At 49.5% G+C, this 26758-nt stretch overlaps 1 protein-coding gene across 2 annotated transcripts; it reads left to right on the plus strand.

Annotated features, from left to right (window-relative positions):
- Positions 1–1529: 1529 nt before the first annotated feature.
- Positions 1530–24015, plus strand: CHST7 (carbohydrate sulfotransferase 7). Of its 2 annotated transcripts, none has more exons than XM_039216743.1 (2): positions 1530–3201; positions 23569–24015. In XM_039216743.1, the coding sequence occupies exon 1, from the start codon at positions 1708–1710 to the stop codon at positions 3166–3168; it is 1461 nt and encodes a 486-aa protein (XP_039072674.1). In that variant the 5' UTR covers positions 1530–1707; the 3' UTR covers positions 3169–3201; positions 23569–24015. The 2 variants fall into 2 exon arrangements, with proteins under 2 accessions (XP_039072674.1, XP_039072675.1); XM_039216744.1 differs by lacking the exon at positions 23569–24015 and adding an exon at positions 13445–14598.
- Positions 24016–26758: the final 2743 nt, after the last annotated feature.

Raw genomic sequence — 26758 nt, forward strand, 5'->3', positions numbered from 1 at the left:
TTTCAGATTCTGTGTCTCCCTTTCTCTCTGACCCTCCCCTGCTCACGCTGTCTCTCTCTCTCAGATACAAATGAAAACATTAAAACATTTAAATATATACATATATGGAGGGAAAAAGTCAAGAGTTTCATACTGGAAAAAAAAAAGAGGGATATCAGGGGTCTGAGGAGAGCAGAGCAGGTTTGAAATAGTCATAATGGAACGGGAGGCTGGGAATTGACGTGAAAAGTATAGGATTTCAAGGACCATTTGAGGGGGATGATGATGACTTTATCTGTCCTCTGGGGAAACTTCTTGCAACAGTGTTTGCAGGCTTGGAGAAAGCCCAAGGCAGGTTTTAACCCGCGATGTTGTTAAATGAGTAATGAAAAGCCAGAAGGTCAGGGAGCTTAGGTTTTTGGCAGAAGTGCTATTAAGCCAATGGTCTGGGGTCTCTTAGCCGAATATTAAAAATTGAGACCAAAGTGGAGGTTGTGATCAATGAGGCTGGAGAACAGAGGATTTGCTTTCTATTTTCCATTAACTTTACAACAGCTTCCTCCAAGGGGGTGTTCACTATCTTGTTGAAACAGAGCAAAATTCTCCTTTTTAGTTCTCGTTTGGATTTCAGGAACTTCAAGTTTAATCTGCCTCTCGGACTTCCCGTCCCCTTTTCGTCCATCCTTGAGTACATATCCCTGCTTATGGGTCCTTTTAAACAGGGATCCACCGTCATCCCACTGTAGTTCCCTAAATGTCTTTTGCTCCCGCGTCAGAACGGGCTAAGTTATGAGGTGGTAACAAATGGCCCCCAAATCTCACAAGGGCAGGAGGTACGGAGGCGCTAAAACTCATCTGCAGTTTTACAAACGGGCAAAAGGATCTTCAGGGTGTCCAAAGATGTGCAGAGCCCTCAGCGGGCAAGACCCTGAGGAACACAACACTTCCCAAAGGCTACACCTTAACGATGACTTGGCGCTGCGTGAATGCATCAGCGCTTCCAATTCCTCTCCGGTCCACCATGCACCGTGCAATTGCGTATCTTTATCCTAGTGGAGAAGTTTTCCCATCCAGATGAGAAGTTTTCCTATCCAGAACTCAGGAACACCCACCCCAGGGGCCGATGGGGACGCTGGATGTGGATAGTGACCGGGAGCCCCGCTCTAAATGGCATGGAGGCGAGTCTGCCTACGACAGAGACGACCAGGCGGGGGACATAAATCAGAAGGCTCGGTGGAGTTCTCCGGGCGGGGTCCGCGTCCCGTCCCTGGGTACATTCTGTACACACGAGCCCCTCCCTTGCCTGAAGTCTTGATTCATGAGGACTTGACTTCCCAACGGAGGGGTTGGGGAACGGTGGGGTCTGGCTCGGTGCGCCCCAACCACCGTCCCCACCCCGCAGCAACCCCGCCCAAATCTGGCAGAGCCCCGGGCGATCCCGGGCGGGTGAGGAGGCGGGGAGAAGCTGCGAGGTCGAAGGCGGGGCGGGCGGCTGCCAAACCAGCCAATAGGCGGCTCTCCAGCGGCTGAGCCGAGAGCCGGCAGCGGCGCCGCCACCAGCCACCGCCTCCCAAGTTTCCCGTTGTGGATGCACGGCGCGGGTGGCTCGGCTCCTCTCGGCGCAGAGGGGCCCGAAGAGGCCGGAGGCGTGGGCTCGGGACGGGATTTCTGAGGAAGGGGAGAGGACGGGCGCCCCACCCGCTCGGAGGGTGGGGGGCTCGGTGAACGATGAAGGGCCGGCGGCGGCGGCGCCGGGAGTACTGCAAGTTCGCGCTGCTGTTGGTGCTGTACACGCTGGTGCTGCTGCTCGTCCCCTCCGTACTGGACGGCGGCCGCGACGGCGACAAGGGCGCGGGGCACTGCCCGGGCCTGCAGCACAGCCTGGGAGTGTGGAGCTTGGAGGCGGCGGCGGCGGACGAGCGCGAGCAGGGCGCCGAGGGGCGGCCGGCTGCCGCAGGGGGCGCGGGCCCGTCCCCCGGGTCCCCGGGCAACCTCAGCGGCGCTGTCGGGGAGGCGGCGTCTCGCGAGAAGCAGCACATCTACGTGCATGCCACCTGGCGCACCGGCTCGTCGTTCCTGGGCGAGCTCTTTAACCAGCACCCGGACGTTTTCTACTTGTACGAGCCCATGTGGCATCTGTGGCAGGCGCTGTATCCGGGCGACGCCGAGAGCCTGCAGGGCGCGCTGCGAGACATGCTGCGCTCCCTCTTCCGCTGCGACTTCTCGGTGCTGCGGCTGTACGCGCCGCCGGGGGACCCCGCCGCGCGCGCCCCGGGCGCGGCCAATCTCACCACGGCCGCCCTCTTCCGCTGGCGGACCAACAAGGTCATCTGCTCGCCCCCGCTTTGCCCCGGCGCGCCCCGGGCCCGCGCCGAGGTCGGCCTCGTCGAAGATGCCGCCTGCGAGCGCAGCTGCCCGCCGGTTGCTCTCCGCGCGCTGGAGGCCGAGTGCCGCAAGTATCCGGTGGTGGTCATCAAGGACGTGCGCCTCCTCGATCTGGGTGTGCTGGTGCCTCTGTTGCGTGACCCCGGCCTCAACCTGAAAGTGGTGCAGCTTTTCCGCGACCCGCGGGCCGTGCACAACTCGCGCCTCAAGTCCAGGCAGGGGCTGCTGCGCGAGAGCATCCAGGTGCTGCGCACCCGCCAGCGGGGCGACCGCTTCCACCGCGTGCTGCTGGCGCACGGCGTGGGCGCTCGGCCCGGGGGCCAGTCTCGCGCCCTGCCCGCCGCACCCCGCGCCGACTTCTTCCTGACCGGCGCGCTCGAGGTCATCTGCGAAGCCTGGCTGCGCGATCTGCTGTTCGCGCGCGGGGCGCCCGCCTGGCTGCGGCGCCGCTACCTGAGGCTGCGCTACGAGGACCTGGTGCGGCAGCCGCGCACCCAGCTGCGCCGCCTGCTGCGCTTCTCCGGGCTGCGCGCGCTCGCCGCCCTCGAGGCCTTCGCGCTCAACATGACGCGCGGCGCGGCCTACGGCGCCGACCGACCCTTCCACCTGTCGGCGCGCGACGCCCGCGAGGCCGTGCACGCCTGGAGGGAGCGCCTGAGCCGAGAGCAGGTGCGCCAGGTGGAGGCGGCCTGCGCTCCGGCCATGCAGCTGCTGGCCTATCCACGCAGCGGAGAGGAGGACGACCTGGAGCCGCCTGTGGATGAGGAGAAGCCGCTGGAGACCGAGGCCGACGGCGCCACGTAGCTCCCGCGTCGTGCGCCCCCGGGACGGATCCGGGTAAGGTTCGGGGCAGGGAAGGGCCTTTGGGGAGCTCCGACCAGCCTGCAGCGGGGGACGTGGGGGTGAATGCCATCCCAGATCTCGCCCCGTCTGAATAGATCCGAGCGGGTGGGAAAGCGCTGCTGGTAGAATTTGGAAGAGAGTGTCGTGATCTCCAGCTTAGCCACCTGCCCCCTCCGAGGAGGGCCCTGAGACGAGAGGGAGGGGGTTAAGTTTGGCTGAAGCGGAACCCAGGTCTCTCCGCACCCCCAGTCCCCTCGATGAAGTAGGAGGTAAGGTCGGTCATCTGTTGAGAATGGGGCGAGGAGAGGGAGAGGAGGAAAGTGGTCTGAAGAGAGTAAAGGTTTGCAACAGTCATAATGGAGCTTGAGACTGGAAATTGACATGAAAAGTATCGGATTTCGGGGACCATTTGAAGCTGTTTTATTTTATTTTTTTATCTTGACACCAATCTGTCCTGTGGGGAAACTTCGCAACCATGTTTGCAGGCACGGGGAAAGCCCAAAGCAGGGTTTGGTGCCAATTATGGACTCTTCTCCTTACCCCTAATCTGTTTCATACTTATTCTCTGCCTCTGTCTCTCGAATGGTCAGCTCCAGGGCTTTCCTTCTAAGTTACCAAGCATACAGGTGCACAATGGCCTTTCTTGAAACAGTTTTGGCACGTGTGTGTGTCTCAGGCTATGGTATGGTCGCCAGAGAATGGACTTCGCTTTCCCCTGGCTCCTATAGGATCTCCCTGCCCCTCCCCCAAAGGCTGGCGTTTGCAGGATATTTGACCATATCCCATTCACATCAGGTCACAAAACCTGCCTGGTCAGCTTCCTCTAGTGCCGACAAGACCTTGGGGCCGGGCTTCCCGCACTCTGCCTCGTCCCTTCGAGAGATGGAACCTTTTAGAGGGACAGTAGCGGCTTCGACCGTGAAAAGACAGCCCCCACCCTCAAGTTTTTGTTCTTTCTCTACAAAGCTTGTATCCGAAGATGCTTAGATGCCTGGTAAATGACCTCAAAGTGTGTTCAGTGCCCGTCCCTCTTTGGGCCGAGGGAAGAGTTGGTTCTGCATGATGCTGACCTTAGGGGTCTAGTTAGTGGCATGGAAACGTGTTTCCCCAAACTTTGTGTGACTGTGCCCAGGGAGACTGCAGCCTTCTGCACTGGGCAGTCCGGAGGAGGAGGAAAAGCCAGCGGGGCTGGCGGAAGTGACTTCAGTTTCCATTCATTACTTTATAGTGTAATTCAGTATTCCCCTGGGATGAGGCTCTGAGGACGCAGTGGAAGATGTTAATGAAGATGAAGTTTGTTGTTCTGTAATAGGCCAGGGTGGCAGAGTGCTCTCGGAAGCGGACTGATTTTGCTCTCAGCAATCAAGTGGTTTTCTTAGTCAGTTTCTGTAATTGCTAGGAAGTCTGTGTTCTTTCCGGATTTCCAGAGCAGAGGAAGGTAAGGCCCAGGGTGGCTTGTCCCATCTTAACAAAAACATCCTTTCATCTGCTAATCCTGTTTTTGCAGATGTAAGTAATGAACCAGCCCCTCTCCCTCACCCTCTCCCACAGGCCTGAGGGAAGGGAGCCTCTCACAGGACGAATTCTGCAGCATTTTATGACCTTAAGAACGGGGGGGGGGGGGGGGGGAGGTGTCGCGCGTCTGGGTAGCTCAGTCGGTTAACCGATGGCTCAGGTCACGATCTCACAGTTCATGGGTTCGAGCCCCACATTGGGATCAGTGCTGACAGCTCAGAGCCTGCTTGGGATTCTCCCTCTTTCTCTCTCTCTCTCCCCCTGCCCCTTCCTGGCTCGCATGCTCTCTCTCTCTCAAAATAAATGAACTTAAACAAAAGAACCATCTCCCAGAAACCTTAATTGTTTTCATTTTTACCAGCATTTATTCAGCTCTGGCTGGGGCAAGGTAAGAAAGAGAATAGAGAGGAGGATGGAGTGTATCATCTTCGTCCTCCAGGAAGTTAGAATCCGTGTTGGTACCAGTAACTGTGGAGCAAGACTGTTTGGTGCTGCTGTTTGGAAGGCCAGTGAAGCTTCCTTTGCAAGCCTGCAGGGACCTCTGGGGGCTAGCTTTAGGCTCTTCTGTACTTTAGTGACTGAGCCCTTTCCCCCACCCTTCTGCTGGAATTATCGGCCACCCCCGTGTCACCCCCAAGCAGTGGATTTATGAAAATGCATGTATTCCTGGTTCCTAGAAAGATAACATTGCTGACCAGGACTTTCCAAAAAACCATCACACCCTACTTTAGGGAAGGGGACGGATCGTCACATGCCATGCATCGAGCTGAGGCATTGTACACGTGTCATTGCTTTGGTCTGTTATCAGTTGTACAGATGACGAATCCGGGACTCAGAGAAGTCAGGTAACCTGCCCAAAGCACAGCAAGGCTGGCGAGGGTGGAGCACCGGCATTAGTGTTGGACCCCAGAGCTCAGAACCTCTTCTTACCTGGGTCCCTTAGCGTCCCCTGGGTCCCTTAGGCACCCCGACCAGGCTAAGAGGCTAGGCTGGGGTGGGAAAGCATTTAGCTCTATTGTTAGTGAGTTCCAGCCACCGGCCAAATCCATAAAATGTCCCTGAGCTGCCCACAGCACCTATTCAGCCACCTTCCCCCTGGCTGTCCTTCACATGGGACCTCATAGCGTGCCCTGTGACTCAACCAAGAACCGACGGGAGTTTGCTCCTTGCCGAGTCCCAGACACGCCGGGTGGAGTTGCTGCACAAAGGAAACTTTATTTGCATCGAATAAGGAGCCCGTGGGAATAACTTCCAAAGCCATGACTCCCCAAGGCAGGGTGAAGGGGTTCCTTTTATTTAGGGTCAGGACGAATATTTAGATAGGGGGAGCCTTAGCATCATCTCTAGGGTGGGGGCGGGGGTGGAACCGTGCGCACATGCGCTTTAAGGAAACCTGCCTGTCCGTGCATTGTATGTTATGTAAATGAGGCTTGCGCTCCTCCTTGGGAGGAGGCGTTAGTATTAGGACGACGTACAGGTAGTTGGTAGTTGGAGGTCATTCTAGCGGTCACGCCAGGGTCCACAGGTGTGAGTGGGGAGGGCTTACGCTCAAACTGGTCCGGGTGGACTGGCCCAGATGGAGAGCTTTCTGGGCAGTCGCTATTGTTAGAGGGGTGGTTTTGGCTTCCTTGTGCCTAAGAGAGAAGAAGCTGGAAGGAAGAGCTTAAGGAAAAATGTGGGACAAAGGCCAGTGAGCACATGCAGGTGGCAGTAGAGGTCAGGCCTTGGGGTCGAGCTGGTGACACCCCTAGCTCAGCAGTGAAGAGGGTGGGGGCTACACATCAGTTCACCCCGGTAACTTCTAGATGGTCCATCCCGGACAGCCAGATTCTGGCAGGGAGCGAGGGAGTGCACTTTTTGCCAGGGCTGGGTGGGGACCAGAGCACCGTCAACCCAAGACACCAAAGGCCCTTCTGTCTTTTCCACCTTCTCGGCTTTCACTCACCAGCTTATCCTCCCAAGGATAAGGCTACAAGATCATTGCCTCGGCCACGAGCATCGCTTCCTCAGATAAGTACGCAGCAGCGCTGTTAAAACGCAGGAAGGAAGGAAGCTGGTTAGCGGGTAAGGAAGGGGTGGAGGAGTGTTCCCTCGCCTGTCTCTCCTTCGATCCAGTTCTAAAACCTTCCCAGAACATCCCCCACCCCCACCCCAGCCCACTTCCTTTTACTTCTCACTGGCTAGCACTTGGTGATAATTGGGAAAAGCGGGGGGTGGGGTGGGGGGTGGGGGGGTGGGGCCGCTGGTGATTGGCTCAGACCCGGGGTTCTCAGCCCTGGCTGAACGTGACATTCACCTGAGGAGCTTTGTTTATTTCTTTGTTTGTTTGTTTGTTTGTTTGTTTTTCAAATGTCGGTACCAGAACTCCACTCCCAACGATTCTGATTTCATTGGTCTGGGGTGGGGTCCAGGCACGGGGGTGTTTTACAAGCTCCCCGGTGATTGTGCTGTGCAGCCAACATTGAGAACCACGGCGAGACCTGCACTGATCATGGGTCATCGCCTGGGGCGGGGCCGTTCCCACTAGAACAAGATCCAGAGATGGACTGAAGGGTTGTTGATGAGCAGTGAACCCGTCAGCCACAGCAATTTATGCAAAGGCACTTGGAGCACTGAGGCTCTAAGCAGCTGTAGGGTGTTAATATGGAAAGGGAAAAACCTCTTCCGTTATTCATGGCCCCATTGAGCACCCTCTCCCATTCCTTCAAATGCTCTGTTGTGTCCAGCTTGTTACCTAATAATCCATCATTGTGCCCGCGGCCCACTGCTGTTGCAAGCAGACTGCTGTGCCGGCCTGTCCTTTGCAGCTGCCTCCCTTTGATTTCTGCCCTTGGGAAGCCCCAAAAGTTCACTTCCTGTAGGCATTTAAGAGGCCTTGGTCTTGGGGCACCTGGGTGGTTGAGTCGGTGAGGCACCGAACTCTTGGTTTTGGCTAGGGCTGTGATCTCACGGTTCCTGAGTTCGAGTCCGCATAGGCTCTGTGCTGACAGTGTGGATGGAGGCTGCTTGGGACTCTCTCTCTCTCCCACGCTCGCTCTCTCTCTCTCAAAATAAATAAATAAACTTAAAAAAAAAAAGACAACTTGGTCTTTGTTCTTGACAAGATAGATGGGCCCTTTGAATGAACTTAGAAAAGGAGGTAAGCGCACTGTAAACTAATAACCTGAGGATCAGAAAGCTTTCTAAGGAAACCATCCAACCAGGAAAAGACATGACCTGGCATAACCAAATCCCCAACAAAGCATTTTTTTAAGATTTTATTTTTTGTCGTTTTTTTGGTTTTGTTTTTCTTTTCTTTTTTTTTTTTTTTTTTTGAGAGAAGGAGATGGAGAGAGAGAACACAAGCTACGGAGGGGAAGACAGGAAGTCAGAGAATCTAAAGCAGGCTTCTGAACTGACAACAGGAAGCCCAATGTGGGGCTCAAACTCGCGAACCATGAGATCATGACCCGAGCTGAAGTCGGACACTTAACCAACTGAGTCACCCAGGCATCTCATAAGATTTTATTTAATTTTTATTTTTATTAAAAAAAAGTTTTTAAAACATTTATTCATTTTTGAGACAGGACATGAGTGGGGGAGGGGCAGAGAGAGAGAGAGGGAGACACAGAATCCGAAGCAGGCTCCAGGCTCCGAGCTGTCAGTACAGAGCCCGACACGGGGCTGGAACCCACGAACTGCGAGATCACGACCAGAGCCGAAGTCAGATGCTTAACTGACTGAGCCACCCAGGCGCCCCATAAGCTTTTATTTTTAAGTCATCTCCACACTTGACATGGGGCTCGAACTCACAACCCTGAGACCAAGAGCCCTATGCTCTACCGACTGAGCCAGCCAGGTGCCCCCCCTCCCTCCAACAAAGCGTTTTGAAAGTCATTCTCTCTTTATTCAGGATACTGTGCCCCAAACGGATTATGTATAAATGTCACTCAAAGAAGATCCTCTTGCTTAAACACAGAACAGTGTGTGTGTGTGTGTGTGTGTGTGTGTGTGTGTGTGTGTGTCTGGGGGGGAGGGGCACATAGATGGGTGCCTGAGAGGCAGAGCTACAGTAAGGGGAATGTTTTATTTATTTTGCAAGAGAGTGCGAGGGAGGGGCAAAGAGAGAGGGAGAGAGAGCATCCCAAGCAGGTCCCTTGCTGTCAGTGCCGAAATCAAGCGTCAGACTCTCAACCAGGCACCCCAAGGTGAAACAGTTTTTTAAAGCCCATCCACGTCCAAGTCCTGAATGTCCCCCTCTTGAGGTCAGTGCTGCATTTGACCGGGACATTCTCGGAGCTTCCCTGTGGGCGGGGCTGCCTTCCCAGGCAGGACCCCTTCAGTGGGTGGCCAATTTGGTGTTTAGGAAGACTCAAGAGGCGGCAAGTCTGGCCCGTGTGGCAGGGGAGGAGGCCGGCCTTACAAGGTGCTGTGGGGCCAGAAGGTCGTAACCAAGACATATATGAGAGACAGGATTCGAAGCAGGCGGAGAGCTCTCGATCGTGAGCCAAAACCAAGAATCAGATGCCTAACCGATTGAGCCTCCCAGGCGCCCCTCTCCTGGTTACTTCTTTTTTTAAAAAAATTTTTTTGAAGTTTATTTATTTTTGAGAGGGAGGGGCAGAGAGAGAGGGAGACACAGAATCCGAAGCAGGCTCCAGGCTCCAATTAAATAAACAATCATTTAAATAAACGATACAAAGAAGTTAAAAAGGATAAAAATAAAATGCCTGCCATTCTTACCTCCTAGAAGCAGCCGCACGTGTCGCCCAGAAGAAAGACACTCCTTGGGATGTTTGTCTAAAAACATTTCACATTTTCTGTGAAATCAAACATATTTAGCCTTTTCTGTCTAGTGAAGTCTTGTCATTTTTACTTCCTTAAATATTTCTAATTGAGAGGTAAGGGACCTAGAGCACTGTGTTTGTTTTAGGTGTACAACATAACGATTCAATATTTGTGTATATTGTGAAATGATCACAGTCTAGTTAACATCTGTCACCACTTGTAATTTATTTTATTTAAAAAATTTTTTTATGTTTTTATTTTATTTTTGAGAGAGAGAGCGAGTGAGAGAAAGGGTCGGGGAGGGGTAGAGAGAGAAGAAGACAGAATCTGAAGCAGGCTCCAGGCTCTGCACTGTCAGCACAGAGCCCTATGTGGGGCTTGAACTCACGGACCGTGAGATCATGACCCAAGCCGAAGTCAGACGCCCAACTGACTGAGCCTCCCAGGCGCCCCTAATTTATTTTCTTCTGGTGAGAACTTTTAAGATCTACTCTCTTACCACCTTTTACATGCACCATACGGTATTATTAACTAACGTCCCCATGGCGTACACTGCCTCTCCACGACTTATCTGGTTTATACCTGGAAGTTCGTACCTTTTGACCCCTTTCACCCATTTCGCCTGCCTAGCTCTGGAAAGTACCAGCCTGGTCTCCCTCTGAGTGTGTTGGTTTTTAGATTCTACATATAAGTAAGGTCATACAGTATTTGTCTTGTTCCGTCTGACTTATTTCACAAGCATTATGTTCTCGAGGTCCATCCCTATTCTCACAAATGACAAGATTCCCTTGTGGTTTATGGCTGAATAATCCTCCATTGTGTATATGAAAGCCATATTTTCTTTATCTGTTCACCTGTCCATGGACACTTAGGTTGCTTCCATGTCTTGTCTGTTGCAAATAATGCTGCAAGGAACACGCAGCTGCAGATACCTTTTGGAGTTAGTAATTTTGTTTCCGTTGGAGAAATACTGGGAAGTGGAATTCCCGAATCACGTGGTGGTTCTGTTTTTAATTTTTTTTAATTTTTTAAGTGTTTATGAATGTTTGAGAGAGACACAGAGCACAAGCAGGGGAGGAGCAGAGAGAGAGGGAGACACAGAATCCAAAGCAGGCTCCAGGCTCTGAGCTGTCAGCACAGAGCCCGACGCGGGGCTCGAACTCACCAACCGCGAGATCGTGACCTAAGCCAAAGTCGGACGCTCGACCGACTGAGCCCCCCAGGCGCTCCCTGTTTTTAAATTTTTTGAGGACCTGCCACACTGGTTTCCATAGTGGCTGCACCAGTTTACATTGTCACCATTTGCGGCCTGTAGTGGCGCTTTGCTGTCATGCATGGTTGCTACCATCTGCTTAAGTGCAGAAACACGATGGCTACAACGAGCGTAATCAAAAACGTGACTCTGCAGAAGAGGGTGGAGAGAATTCACGAGTTCCAGCTTCTAAATCACTATTTTGGACAAGTACTTGAAGTCAGGCGCTGGACAGAACACACCCGGGGAACTTGTTTGCTGCTTTCCACCATCTCTCCACCAGCTCCCGGCCACCAGCCGACGGCATGGATATCACCTGCTGTTTGGAGAGTCTCAGGACCGATTGCATTTAATAATTCGTCCGACTTCGGCTCAGGTCCTTATCCCGACGTTTGTGGGTTCGAGCCCCTCATTGGGTTCTGTGCTGACAGCTCAGAGCCTGGAGCCTGTTTCAGATCCTGTGTCTCCCTCTCTCTCTGCCCCTCCCCTGTTCCACCTGCACTCACTCGCTCTCTCTCAAAAAATAAACATTTAAAAAATTAAAAAATACACACAAGGGCATATTTTTCTTTCCATAAGCGATTTAGTGAGATTTTTCGGGACTTTTTCAGTATCTCTGTGCTGGTTAAAAGATGGGAGGTTGTTTTTCATTCTGAAAACTTGATTTTTAAAAAAATATTGACTTTTTCAAGACTAAAATGGTATATGCTTTGGGAACTTTGAAAGTCTGAGAATACTGGCTGCTCATGGTTGTCACCATGTTCTTACAAAATTATTTTCTGTTGAGTTCATGCACTTATCCTTAGAGGATCAGTAACGTTTAGGGAAAGATTTATGGGCTTAGGCAGGAATCTCGATACCAGCTCACTGTAATATATTTTTATCTATTCAGATTAAACTTAATGATTATTTCACTTTTGTTTAGGGGTTTTTCTGATGATCTTTTATGAAGAATCTTTTCTAAGGCACTGTTCCCTTGCCTTTTTTGTGCCCATGTTTCAGAAAATAGCAAACTTGATTCCTCTGCTTCCACTAAATACCGTTGTGACAAAATCACATTTGTGAGGTATGAGAGAAACGGTACAGAAATAAGGGCACCTCTCGCTCTACCCCTCCCCTGCGTGTGCAGTCTCCCTCTCTCAAACATAAATTAAAAAATAATAAAGGTTACGGAAATAAAATAACAAAACTTGGGAAAACATTGCAGGCAGGTACATTAACATATTTCATTCGTCCTTAGTCCCAACCTTACATGGCTACATTTTTTTTATGTTCATTTATTTTGAGAGACAGAGAGAGACAGAGGAAGGAGGAGAGAGAGAATCCCAAGCAGGCTCTGTGCCGTCAGCGCAGAACCTGACGCAGGGCTCGATCTCATGAACTGTGAGATCGTGACCTGAGCCAAAATCAAGAGTTGGACGCTTAACTGACTCAGCCACCCAGGCGCCCCCTCATTGCTACATTTGTTAATAGTGTCCTGTGCATAAGTGTTAAGTATACCTCTAAGAAAAACGCTACAGTAGAGTGACCTTACTGTAGCAAGTTGCTCTTCGAAGTTGAGGAGTGTCCGTTTCCCCGACTTATAACAGCGTGGATTTTACCCAATGTTTTCATCTTGGCTAGGTGATGGGTGGGAAAACATCTTCCCCCTCCAGAGCCCTGGCTCCCTCTGATGGCACAGCGCATCTCAGACCGTAAATAATTGCCTACATGTCCGGTTGTGGTGACCACGATGCCCAGACAAAATCGCCTTCTTTGCCTCCTGCACCCCACATGTATTTCACAAGTGTCATCGGTCCTGTGATCCCTTTTGAAGGACTGGGTAGGCTGTGAAATTAAAATGATCATCTTTTTATAAAAACCACCCTGACACGTGACCGCCGGCTTTAGCAAGCTCCTTGCTTAGGATTGGGCTTGCGGTGCTCTTGCAGTGGGTTGTACCTATTGACTTTGAACTTCCACTATTTCGGGACAGGACGCTGTCACTGGGGGAGATTTGGCTGGTTTCAAATAACGGTTAACCCTTCGTGCGCTGTCTCTGTGCTCCTGAGAGCCCGCTTTGTTGTCTGGGTCGGGGGAAGGGCACAAATGCCCCTTTGCAGTTGTTGAGGAAGGATTCAGAGGGTTTTCAAAGAGGTTTTTTTTGGTCTGGCCAGAGATTTTCTTCCCATGAATACAAATGTAATATAAATAGTCCGAGCGATACTCTTAAAAAAAACATTTAGAAGCAGCTGGCCTAAAATTCCTCGGTGTGCCTTTTCTCAGGCTGTGGCAGCATGAGCAGCCCAGAGAAGACCAGAAACTTTAAAATGCTCAACTGGTCTTGCCTTCATGGGTCTGAGTTCCAGTTGACCAAGGGGACTTAGAAATGAGCCTCTCTCCGACCACCTGGGTGGCTCAGTCGATTAAGTGTCCAACTCTTAATTTTGGCTCCAGTCATCGTCTTGTGGTTTGTGAGTTCAAGCCCTGCGTGGAGCCTGCTTAGGATTCTCTCTCCCTCTCTCTCTGCCCTATCCCCACTCTCTCTAAACAAACATTTTTTTTTAAGTAATAAAAAGAAACCTCTCTCACTCTCTCTCTCTCTCTCTCCCTCTCTCTGTGTCTCTCTCTCTTTCTCTCTCGGAGGTCTCCTGGCTCGTCATCTTCTTGTTTCGTAGTGGAACTGAAGGAATTGGCTCTATTGATAGAAACATTTCTGCCTAGGTGCTGTATAGAGTAAGGACTAAGAAATAGCCCTGGCCCAAGTTCAAGAACATGGGGAAGTGGAGAACCGTCTGGGAGCTGAACAGGAAGCAGTTTCAATTGGAGAAAAGTTGCAAGGCTCAGTGATGTCTTCATGAGAATTGGAACCCTTCAGCTTTGCTCCCCAGCCCCCTCCCCCGCCCTCCGGGCCCGCAGGCACCGCGCCAGCATCCGGGTGTGACATCTTCTGCAGCTGCCCTCGTTCACATTAAAGACCTTGCTGGATGCTGAGAAGAAATCAGAGCATCCGCTGAGAGCAGATCGTTTTCAGTTAGGGGGTTAACGGGCTGTGAAGGGCAACCACCGCATCTGACTTCAAAGAGGACCATGGTCAGAATGAACAGACCCCCCTCGCCTGAACTCAGCGTGAGTAGCAAGGGGCTTTGCTGCAGAGTGACATTCTGGAAACAGCCACTGAGGCAGACGTGTGTCTGCGTGCAGTGGAAGCCCTTCCTGTTAAGTCTTTCCTTCCGGGCAGGAGTGCAAAATCAAAGGAGCCCCAGAAGGCGCCAGGCGAGCCCTGAGGACGCAGGGCAGACCCTGGGCCCTGCCGGCAAGAGGCTTCGAATCTGGCCTGAAATGCAGTTGTCCAGAGGGCCAGCTTAGAGAGAGTAATATTGCATGATTAACGTCATTTGGTTGCGGTAAGCAGCAGGCAGGAAGCAGAGGAAGCAGCCTAAGTCAAAGTCAGGGAACATGACAGAGACATTTGTATGGGTATCAGGAGCAGGTAGGGGCTCGGGGCTGTGAGTTCTTTTTTGTAAAGATGATAAACTGAGGGAAGGCAGGTGCAGCCGCCAGCGTGAACTTGGGAGGAGGCATGAACTTGGGAGGAGGCTAACAGATCAAGTGAGCAGCAGGGAAAAAGATCCCAGAGCTTTTGAGATCAGTTTCCCCATGACCGAGACCAGACTTTTATGAGAAAGGACTCGTCACCGCTTCAGAGAGATTATGGGAACAGTAAGCCAAAAATACTAAAATCAAGATAGTGTTTTAAAAATAGGACTTCCTTTCAGACAGCCCAGAGCTGGCATATGTTAAATGTACGAAATTTTAGAAGCAATAAAAGTAGATGGCCGTTTCTTGCTCTAATGAAAGATATCACCAGCCTGAGTGTAATAAAGGAAAACAAGACATTTTTTTCAGGTTCTGCAAACAATAAAAATGGTTACCCTTTGTTGCCTTTCTGTGCCCTCCCCCACCCCGCCCCCAGCTAGGGATGGCAAAGAGGACTATCTTGTAAAAAAAAAGAGGTGGTTGGCTGACAAGGAACACACATAAACACCCTCCCAAAGAATAACAACATTCCCAGCATTATTGAATGCCTTTTACATTTCTTTTCTTTTTATTTCTCCACAAAGGGAAAGAGAAATAGTTTTGAACTCCGGAAAAATCTGAGTCCTGCTCCTAAATATGGCAATCTCCGGCAGTCTTGTGGGCCCGGGGGAAGAATGGTTTACCCAGGCCAACATTCTGTGCCAACATGAACCTGTGCTTGGCCACGGGGCCATTTTATCCCCCACTGAACTGTGGACGGGGCTACATGTGGGTAGAGCTGACCCAGTGCCTCACTCTACAGGAAGATATACCTGAAGTGGTGGGCACAGACTCTGTATACAGACTAGCCCATCCTAACCTGTGAACCCTAAAGTTGATGGGGGGCACCCCGGTGACCCCCCCTCCCCTACCTTCAGCCAACCCCACAGACCACGGGGGCCAAAGGACTTCCTGAATGACAGATCCAGGCTCCCTCACTTCCTAGCCATGCTAACCCAAGCCGCCCCCACTTGGTAGATGACAAACATGTGCAGGTGGGCGATCAAATCTATAAGATACTGACTCAGTTCCTTTATTTGAGTCAGGAATGACTTTACTCACAAAAGCAATTATGTATGCCAATTAAAATTAGACCTCGGAGCAGCTCAATGGAAGGAAAAAACAAAAGCCAACTTAGGCAGACTTCTGTTTCCAAGTTTTATAAATACTGGTTTGGAGCGCCTTTGATTCGTTTTGTTCTCAAGTGAGCTCAGAAAGTTGGGATGTTTATCACCAGGGGTGGGCATGATAAAACCAGAAGCGTGCCATTATTTGATCCCGTTTTTTTTTTTAATGTTTTTTATTTGTTTCTGAAAGAGAGAGACACAGCATGAGCAGGGGAGGGTCAGAGAAAGAGGGAGACACAGAATCCAAAGCGGGCTCCAGGCTCTGAGCTAGCTGTCAGCACAGAGCCCGACGCGGGGCTCGAACCCACGAACCGTGAGATCATGACCTGAGCCGAAGTCAGACGCTTAACTGACTGAGTCACCCAGGCGTCGCCCCTATTTGATCCTGTTCTATTGGGGGAAGTATAATGGCCATTTAATTTGGGCTCTGGCTGACTCTGGGGCTTGACCAAATTACTCACATGGGTTGAGGTTTTCCTTGGAATTGTGGAGCAGAGGTGAGTCCTTTTCTGCCACTGTGAGCAGGGAAGGGGGTGGGGGACAGCAGTTCAATTCCTCGAGGGCTGCCCGGGTTTAGCAAGTGGCTTCTCCCCTAGTTTCTCCCCCTACTCCCTAGGCAAGGGTTTTGTTTGTAGGGTTTTTTTAAATTTATTTTTTATTAGAAAATTTTTTAAAACATTTGTTTATTTTTGAGAGACCGAGCGTGAGTGGGCGAGGGGCAGAGAGCGAGGGAGGCACAGAATCTGAAGCAGGCTCCAGGCTCTGAGCTGTCCGCCAGGCTCGAACTCAGGAACCAATGAGATCATGAACTGAGCGGAAGTACGATCCTTAACCCACTGAGCCACCCACGCACCCCTGTGGGTCTTTTTTTTTTTTTTTTTTTTTTTTTTGTTAAACCCAGTCACTGTTTTCACCTCAAGGCAGAGTTGTTTCAAGGATTAAATTCAACTAGCGCAACTATACTGGCAACACCCCTCCCCCCTGCCACTTAAGTTTGCAGACGGAAAGTCTGGAAATAATTTATACCGTTTATGCTATTTAAGTACATTTCTAGGCTATTGGGGGGGTGCGGTTGTATTAGCAAACTAAATGTTTCCTTTGACATTTCTGGGGTTTCAAGTGTGATTTTAACATCATCCCCAAGCAGCTTCTTAAAACACAAAAAACCAAAACATCTTAATGGCCCCATTGTCAACACTGTCAGTCATTTCCGTTTTCCTTAGTGCCGCATCTCACCCATTGGAGGGTTGAGAGAGCTTCATGGGGTCGACAGATCAGGTCAGTGGCGGTCCACACAGGGTGAGGCCCGGGGCGGGATGGCGGGAGAAGACCCCGCGAGGACCCGAGGCCACTGACAAGGAGGCTACCCGCCGTCGTCAGCCCATCTGCCCTGGAGTGGGTCCGGGAGGAAGGCTGTGACAATGGAGTGGAAAGTAATTCGCCCGTGATAGCGGGGGCCCTGCTGAATACACGGAAATCTCAGCTCCCCCATTCCCCCCCGGCCCAAGCACCAAGCATCGCACCGACTCGGAGCATCTGGGAAGCAGCTTTCGGGGTGATCAAGCCGGAGGTGCCTCACCTGGCACAAGTGTGTGGGCCGGGACACGTGCAAACGTCCCGAGGCGAAACGAAGAAAAAAGTGGAAGAAGGGTGGGGGTGGGGGGTGTGATCCACAAATGCAACGGGAGGGGGAAGTGAGCTGTCCCGTGCAAGCTCCCAGATCCACTGTGGGGGGGGGGGTTCCCGGGGCACCCCAGTACCTGACTCCAGCCGGGCCAGGAAGGCCACCGAGCGCGTGGCAGGGCTGCACGTTGGTTTGCTTTGGCTCTTTTGTTGTCACACTTGAAAGCCAGCCCGGAAGCTGATTCTTCCTCCTCCCCCAGGCCAGCTTCGAAGGCTGAGTGAAGTGTGATTAAAATGCGGCCCGCGTGTATTCCTGAGTTATTCCACCGTAGGGCAGGGAGCCTCAGCCAAGCCAACTGCAGGCTGTCGCAGCGAGGCCCCGCTGCCTCTGATGGCAGTGAGGCTAGCCAACCAGCTGCGCTTACGGCCCGGCTGGTCACTTAAATCATCAGGGGGACACACAACTCTTTGGAGTATGACTTTGGATCTTTAAGCAAACAGTTTTGTTTTGTTTTTTAATTATTTCAAGACACGGGGACACAGAGAGAGAGAGAAAAAAAGCACAAGTGGGGGAAGGGCAGAGAGAGCGGGGACAGAGGATCTGAAGTGCTGACAGCAGAGTCCCATGCGGGGCTCAAACGCATCAACCCTGAGATCATGACCTGAGGTGAAGTCAGACAGATGCTTAAACCAACGGAGCCACCCAGGCGACCCGACAGTCCTTTTTTCAGAAGCGCAAGGTGGGGGGCCTGGGTGGGTCAGTCAGTTGAGCATCTGACTTAGTTTCGGCTCAGGTCATGATCTCATGGTATTTTGGGTTCGAGCCCTGCATCGAGCTCTGCGCTGTAAGTGCCGAGCCTGCTTGGGATTCTCTCTCTCTCTCTGCCCCTCACCTCTTGTGCTGTCTCTGTCTCTCTGAAATTAAATAAATAAATAAATAAATAAATAAATAAATATCTCCTTTCCGTTTTATCATAGGTCTTTTTAGGAATAGGTCTTTTTAAATTTTTATTTTTAAATTTTTATTTATTTATTTTTTACTTTTTAATGTTTTATATTTCTGAGAGAGAGAGAGAGCGCGCGAATAGGGGAGGGTCAGAGAGAGGGAGACACAGAATTGGAAACAGGCTCCAGGCTCTGAGCTAGCTGTCAGCACAGAGCCCGTCGCGGGGCTCGAACCCACGAACTGTGAGATCATGACCTGAGCCAAAGTCGGACACTTAACCGACTGAGCCACCCAGGCGCCCCGGAATAGGTCTTTTTTTTTTAAATTGAAGTATTAGTTTCCGGTATTAGAGTCCACATTTTGATACATTACAAAGTGATCTCTATGATAAGTATAGTCACCGTCCAACACCGTGCAGAGTTATTACAAAGCGTTATTGACTACATTCCCTGTGTTGTACTTTGCCTCCCCGTGACTTAGCTATTTTATAACTGGAAATTCGGTGTCCTTAATCCCCTTCACCAATTTCACCCATTCCCCCACTCCACCCTCTTTCCTCTGGCAACCACCCGCTTGTGCTCAGTGAGTCTGTTTTGTTTGTTCAATTGCTGTTGTAGATTACACAGTATTTGTCTTTCTCTGACTTATTTCACTTAGGAATAGTACCCTCTAGGTCCATCCTTGTTGTCACATGGCAAGATCTCATTCTTTCTTCTAATATTCCATTGTGTGTGTATGTGTGTGTATAACATGTGTGTATATATACACATATATGTACATACGCACACATACATGTACATATATACACACACATATACACAAAGTATCTTAAAAATTTTTTTAATGTGTTTTTATTTTTGAGAGAAAGAGGGGGTGGAGGGGCAGAGAGAGGGAGACAGAGGATTGCACGGTGACAACAGAGAGCCCAATGCGGGGCTCAAACTCACAAACCTCCAGATCGTGACCTGAGCCGAAGTCAGACACTTGACCAACTGAGCCACCCAGGTGCGCCTAGATTTATCCAATTTTTAATCTTTTCAAAGAACCAGCTCCTGTTTCATTGATTCTATTTTTCTGTTTTCAGTTTTGCTGAATTCTGCTATTTCCCTCTGCTTGACTTGTATTTGTTTTCCTCTTCTAGTTTTCTTTTAATGTTTTATTTATTTCTGAGAGAGAGACAGAGAGAGAGACAACGTGAGCAGGGGAGGGTCAGAGAGATATGGAGACACAGAACCCCAAACAGGCTCCAGGCTCTGAGCTAGCTGTCAGCACAGAGCCCAGTGCGGGGCTCAAACTCACGAACCATGAGATCGTGACCCGAGCCGAAGTCAGATGCTTAACCAACTGAGCCATCCAGGCGCCTCTACTCATCTAGTTTTTTGAGGTGGGTGTTGAGATTATTGATCTGAGACCTTACATCATTTCTAGTGTAAGCATCTAATACTATAAATTTCCCTCTCAGCACCACTTTGTGTCTCATAAATTTTGATGTGTTGCATTTTTCATTTTAATTTATTATTGTTGTTTAATATTCCACAGATCATTTCAAAGTGTCTTCTTTAATTTCCAAGGGTCTAGAGAATTTCTTGCTCTTTTTCTGATATAGATTCTTAGTTTGGTTACATCATTAGGGAACACGCTCTGTATTATCATTTCAGTTCTGTGAAATATGATCAGGTTTGTTCTATGAGCCAGGGTATGGTTTAGGTGGCCAATGTTCCATGCATGCTTAAAAAGAATGTGTTTCTATTGTTATTAGGTGGAATGTTGTATAAATGTCAATTCAGTCTTGTTTGGTTGACGGTATTATTTTGTTCCTCTATATCCTTGTGGATTTTGTGTCTAGTGAATTCTGTCCATTGTTGAGAGAGAGGTATTGACGTTTCAAACTATAAATGTGAACATGTCAATTTCTCCTTTCTGTTCTTTCCGGTTTTGCTTTTTAAAAACTGAAGTTCTGGGGGCGCCTGGGTGGCTTAGTCGGTTAAGCGTCCGACTTTCGCTTAGGTCATGATCTCACGGTTCGTGGGTTCGGGCCCCGCGTCGGGCTCTGTGCTGACTGCCAGCTCAGAGCCTGGAGCCTGTTTCAGTCTGTGACTCCCTCTCTCTCTGACCCTCCCCTGCTCACACTGTCTCTCTCCCTCTCTCTCTCTCTCCTAGAAATAAAAACATTAAAAAAAATTTTAAAAACTGAGGTTCTGTTGTGTACCGCGTATATACACATTAAGGATTGCTATCTTGTTGGTGGGTTGAACCTTTTACCATTACGTACTATCCTTGGCTGTCCCTGGGAATTTTCTGTGCTCCAAGGTTTATTTTATCTGATATTAATATAACCATTCTTCCTTTTTTCTGAGTTTTTAAAATTGAGATGCAGTTCACATACCACGGAGTTCACAACCTTCAAAGCCTTTGATTCCATGGCTTTTGGCACATTTGGAAAGCTGTACATCGATCACTATCTAATTCCTGTTTGTCGGATTATTTAAAAATAGCAATTTATTGGGGCGCCTGGGTGGCTCAGTTGGCTAAGCATCCAACTGTAGCTCAGGTCATGATCTCACAGTTTCGTGAGTTTGAGCCCCATACCGGGCTCCAGGCTGACAGTGCAGACCTGCTTGAGATTCTGCGTCTCCCTCTCTCTCTCTGCCCCTCCCTCACTTTTTATTTTCTCTCTGAAAATAAAAAAAACTTAAAAATGTTTGATAAAAAAACAGCAATTTATCAACCAAGTCATCAGTTTTCGTACAGTTTCAGTAACTGTAGCAATTTCCTGAACTGCCTGTAGAAATTCTGAAATGATGGCATTGTCCTTTCAAAGGACTTGTTCTTACTTGACCTGAATAATCTGCCACTTTTAGCATCACTGCAACATAAGGATACTTAGTGATCTGCACTGCCTGAGTTTACAGCCTTAACCGTTTTCACTGCAAACCTGTAAGCTGGTCGGTGACCTTGGACTTGGCGTATGGCAGCAACTCACTAGACGCCTCCATGGAAGGTGTCCGGGGCTCACACCACCGAGTCCCCTTTCAGTTAATGTTTGCATGGTTCATCCTTTTCATTCTTTGACTTCCAACCCACCTATAACCTATCTGAAGTGAATTCCTTGTAGATAGCACATAGTTAGGTCATGTTTTAAAAAAAAATTCTACTGGTCTTTTTTTGTTTTTGTTCTTTTTGAGAGAGAGAAAGAGAGAGAGAGAGAGAGAGAGAGAGAGAGAGAGAGAGCGCACACACACTGGAGAGTTGGGGAGGGGCAGAGGGAGAGAGACAGAGAGAATCTTAAGCATGCTCCACACCCAGCTTGGACCCTGACTTGGGGCTCGATCTCACAACTGAGAGATCATGACCCAAGCCAAAATCAAGAGCTGGACACTTAACTGACAGAGCCACTCAGGCACCGCTGCCGGCCTCTTTTTGTGTGTTTGTGAACTTAGACCACTGATACTGAATGTTATTATTGATATTATAGGGCTTCGATTTGCCATTTATAAAAACTTGATTACTGTTTGTTCCCTCTGTTTTTTGTTCCCATGTACCTTCTTGTGCCTTCCTGTTAGTTACTTGAATACTTTTTAAAACTTCATCTTATTTGCAGTGTTTTTGTTTTTAACTTTAACTATTTTTGAGAGAGAAAGAGCACAAGCAGGGGAGGGGCAGAGAGAGGGAGAGACACAGAATCCGAAGCAGACTCCAGGCTCTGAGCTGTCAGCACAGATCCCGACGTGGGGCTTGAACCCACAAACTGCAAGATCATGACCTAAGCGGAAGTTGGATGCTTAACTGACTGAGCCACCCAGGTGCCCCTGCAATGTTGTTTTTTTTTTTAAATGTTTATTTATTTTGAGAGAGAGAGCAAGCTGGCAAGTGCAAGCAGGGGACCGGCAGAGAGAGAGGGAGAGTCCCAAGCAGGCTCCAAGTTGTCAGCACAGAGCCTAACTGGGGGGCTCGAACCCACGAACCACGAGATCATGACTTGAGCCCATGCTGGACGCTTAACTGACTGAGCCACCTAAGCGCCCCGACAAGTGATTTTTAAATTGTGTCCTGAGTATCTGGGATACATTTGAATCTCTGAACTTCATTTAGATCTATTTTAGCAGGAGACACTGCTGGTGGAGGGCCGGGTGCGCCACCCCTTACTGCCAGGTGGGGGCGGTAGTCTAGAAGTCCTGACTTCTCACTAGGCCTCTGCAGACAGGAGGGGGATTGCGTGTGTGTGTGCACGCGCACGCGCGCGCCGTGCTTGGTTTCCAGCTAGGCTGAACCTTCCCCATCCTTTGACTAGAGAGAACAGGTTTTGCTTAGGGCTTTTTGGTCTGTGACCATTTACACTTCCGGCCTGCTGGCATCGTCAGTGGGTACTCCGGGATACAGGGGAGACAGAAAGGAAACCCAGGCAACTCACGGCTCTGTCGTCCCTTATTTCCCAAGGTCTGCAGTCAGCCCGCCTCCTTTCCCCCACCCTTTAGAGTCTTATCTTTGTCTTATATATCATGTCGGGGGATTTTAGTTACACTTTGTAGAAGGAATAAGGTGAAGGGCATTTACTCTGTCTTATCTGGAAGAGTTGACCCTTCTGGAAATTGTTTTTTTTTTTTTAAATGTGTATTTATTTATTTTTGAGAGAGAGAGAATCCCAAGCAGGCCCTGAGCTGCTGGCACTGACTGACTCAGGACCCGACTTGAGGCTCAAACTCCTGAAACCGAGAGATCATGACCTGAGCCCAAACCAAGAGCCAGATGCCCCGAAATTACCTTGTTAGTGCCCATCTTTACGGCACCCTTTTCATCATCTTAACCAACTGAGCCACCCAGGCGCCCCTTCCCTTTTCATCATCTTGAAAATGCCGCTTTCCCCAGACTCTGCCTCAGTAGTCCTCTTGAGCTGATGGACAGTTTCAGCACATTAAAACATAATGTCAAATTTGGCACATGGCCGGGGCCAGGGCCATGATCATGAGGGTAAGAAACTGGCGGCAGAAACTGGTGCCGACACCCCGAGCGCACTCTGCTGCTCCCACATGGTGGCACGAGCAGTGCGTTGTACGGGGACCAAGAGGAAAGTTCAGATGCCATAAAGGTAGGAAGCCGGACTTGTTGCTTATTTATGCACAGCCCCCGTTTTAGGGAGCAGCCGATTGGCGTTGGCACGATTTACTGTGCACATGTGAAGGATGGATGGCGGTCAGCACCTGAAGGTATGGCTGTGATCCCAGCCCTTCCAGCTTCCAGCTGGTCTCAGAAAGTTCTCTCCTTCGGGCGCCTGGGTGTCTCAGTCGGTTAAGCGTCTGACTTCGACTCAGGTCATGACCTCACGGTGTGTGGGTTCGAGCCCCGCGTCGGGCTCTGTGCTGACAGCTAGCTCAGATCCTGGAGTCTGCTTCAGATTCTGTGTTTCCCTCTCTCTCGGACCCTCCCCTGCTCATGCTCTCTCTCTCTCTCTCTCTCACAAATAAATAAAACATTAAAAAAAAAATGAGCCGTACAGCCTCAGGGTTCAGTGAGCTCTTCTGTCTGTGGATGTCTGTGTTCAGAAGTTCAAAGGCCCTTTGTTCCTTCCCTTCCAGGTCGGTCACCATGAACCGGGGCACTTAGCACGTTGCCCTGGCACCGGAGGAGCCACACCGCGGTTGCGGTCCACGCTGTCAGGACTGCGACTTGGCCTGGCACCCACCGCAGGGCGATTCTGCAGAGCACCAGTATCGTGAGCTCTTAGAGGATGATCGGCGCGTTGGTTGCAGCGCAGTGTTCAGTAAGGAAGTGCCCATGCGATGTGGATACTTATGGCCGTAAAATAGGGAGAGCTCAGGTTCCCAGCCCGAATCTGCTTCTCCTGGAGCCATTGCAACAGGGCGTTCTCCGAACAAAGAAGAGACGTGATTTGGTACCATTTCCCATCAGCAGGTGTCTGCACAAAACAGCGAAGTGAATGATGGCCAAGGGCAGTCCTGTGTATCTTGATTATATTACCTGATATTAAATAAAAGGCCTGGATGGTATTGGTTTAAACTGGACTCATTCGGCTTTTCTTCAAATAGCTCCCCTTACACCTGCCCCGAAACCAATCTTTGAAAAGCATTTCTCTCCCTGGGGTGGGATGACCCTGTGGAAGTGAAACAAGATTTTGCTTTCAAGGTTTTCGGTCTGTGGGGTTTTTCTAATTGTGCTAGTAAATGACCCCGGGGTCGTTGTTAATGACAAGATTTGTTTTGTTTTGTTTTGTTTTGCTAGGATACGGATTTCATCATGAAGTTCAGTTGTGTGGTTGGGGGGGGAGGGGGGGAAGCCGGTCTACATACAAAGGAATATGAAGAGCGTGAAGGAAACTATATTGAGTTCAAGAAGCTTAGCAATTATCCAACAAAGTCAGTTAACGACTGTTGAGTGTCGTAGGCCAGAAGTTACAACACAGACCTTATTTAGGGTGTTTCTTTTGATCCTAAGGCACATTTCAAAAAAGTCTCCAAAATCTATTGCTGTGATTTAAAAAAAATTTTTTTATGTTTATTTTTGAGCAAGAAAGAGACAGGACTTGAGCATGGGACGGGCAGAGAGAGAGGGAGACACAGAATCTGAAGCAGGCTCTAGGCTCTGAGCTGTCAGTGCAGAGCCTGATGCGGGGCTCGAACCCACGAACCCTGAGATCATGTTCTGAGCCGAAGTCAGAAGCTCAACCGACTGAGCCACCCAGGCGCCCCAGTTGCTGTGATTTTTTTAGACCCGATTTTAAAACTTAAGTTTTTCAAGCAGCCTGAATCAGGGGTTGGCAAAAATCCTTTTCCCTAGAAAGCCAGATAGTAAATGGCCCGGGCTTTATGCGTGAATACTTGCTCACTTCTGTCACTGCTATTCAGCTCTGCATGAAAGCAGTCACAGACACTGAAGAGCCTGAAATTAAGGCCTCCATTAAGAGAAACCTCGGGCTGCACGAAGCCCCAGTCCCAGTTCCAGGAAAAGCCTCAGATTGTTCAAGGCTAGAGCCATCCTCAGACCGCCCTCAGTTCAGTTAATCAAAAAGAAAAAAAAAAAAAAAGAAAGAAACATTCCTATGGTCTGAGTCAAGGCTGGGAACTGCAGATACAAACTAGCCAATTTCTCACCGCTTGCCTGAACCCCACGTGGGCCCTTTGAACTGACCTCATGATTGGTCATTTTCAAAGGATTCTCAACAGTCATGATTGGGTCCCACCAAAAGTAATGAACACCTCACTGATACTGAATGGTCAAAGCTGTTACCAGGGGTGCTGTACAATTGTAACTGGTGCTTATGTGATGATGCTACGTGTACTGTAACACCCCAATCCCTTACTCCTTAAAAACCCTGTTCGCTATTGTTCTTGGCTTCACCTTACTGCCACGACACTGGTAGGCTGGCTCGAGCTTGTAGTAAAGACCCTTTTGTATTTGCATCGGTGCCGGCTCCTTGGAGGTCTCTGGGACTCGCGATTCGGGCACAACAACATTATGCAAAGGAAGGAGCCTAGTGCATTCCAATAAAACTTTATTGGGGCGCCTGGGCGGCTCAGTCAGTTAAGCGGCCAACCTCGGCTCAGGTCACAATCTCACGGTTCGTGAGTTGGAGCCCGGGGTCTGGCTCTGTGCTAGCAGCTCAGAGCCTGGAGCCTGCTTCCGATTCTGTGTCTCCCTCTCTCTCTCTGACCCTCCCCCGCTCAGGCTCTGTCTCTCTCTGTCTCAATAATAAATAAAATATTAAAAATTTTTTTAAAATAAATAAAAATAAAACTTTATTTACAAAACTAGGTGGCGGGCCGGATTTGGTCCAGAGGGGCTGGCTACCCTTAATTTGTCTTAGAAACACCCTGAGAAAAGGATCACACCGCATTCTTCTAGTAACTGACAATACTTCGAAAATGCAATAACAATGGGGCGCCTGGGTGGCTTAGTCGGTTAAGCGTCCGACTTTCACTTGGGTCATGATCTCGCGGTTCGTGGGTTCGAGCCCCATATTGGGCTCTGTGCTGACAGCCAGCTCAGAGCCTGGAGCCTGTTTCAGTCTGTGACTCCCTCTCTCTCTGACCCTCCCCTGTTCATGCTGTCTCTCTCTCCTAGAAATAAATAATAAAAATATTTAAAAAAAAAAAAAAGAAAATGCAAAAACAAGATGAGCTCGGCCAGTTATTCTTTTTATTTTGAGTTTTGTAAAAAAAAAAAAAAAAAAAAAAAGCTTTGAGAAAAACGTGTTAAATATCAGTCAAAGGCAAGAAGACACGTGGCGAGCTTTACAATATCGATCTAAACATATACACGAAGGCAAACATGAAGTAAAATGCTAGGGAAAGTTAGCACTGTTGGGGGCCTAACCTCAGTTTTCCTTATTGCACATAAAGGTTGCTGATAACTCCAAGACTTCCCTTTTTCACAGTTAGACATTTATTTCATAGAACGTGTTTATTTATATAACATACTATAAGGTTAATTTTATAAAACCACCGGTTTGCTACTGATGAATGGAAACAGAAGATAAAATTCTCCCCAATTACGTTATGTAAGCGCTTTATAAAAAGTTCCCCTCCCCCCCCACCCCCGCACAGTCCTAGTGTCCCGTGGTAAATCCATCCTATTCTGTTTTTAAAAATTGCTTTGCAGCTATTAAACGAATCTTGGTGGCCTTCCCATTTGATCATTTTATTGGACATGGTGAAACTTCCTAAGTACGAAGACCCAGACGTATTTTTCTGTAAAAAATAAAAAGACAACCTAGAAGGGAGGTGATCCTGAAGTCATACACGTTGAAGG

The sequence above is a fragment of the Hyaena hyaena genome, unplaced genomic scaffold (genome assembly GCF_003009895.1).
Source record: "Hyaena hyaena isolate Hyena2069 unplaced genomic scaffold, ASM300989v1 scaffold_658, whole genome shotgun sequence".
Lineage (NCBI taxonomy): Eukaryota > Metazoa > Chordata > Mammalia > Carnivora > Hyaenidae > Hyaena > Hyaena hyaena.

Excerpts from the sequence above, each read along its gene's own strand:
- CHST7 (XM_039216743.1), top strand. The coding sequence starts at position 1,708 with ATGAAGGGCCGGCGGCGGCGGCGCCGGGAGTACTGCAAGTTCGCGCTG.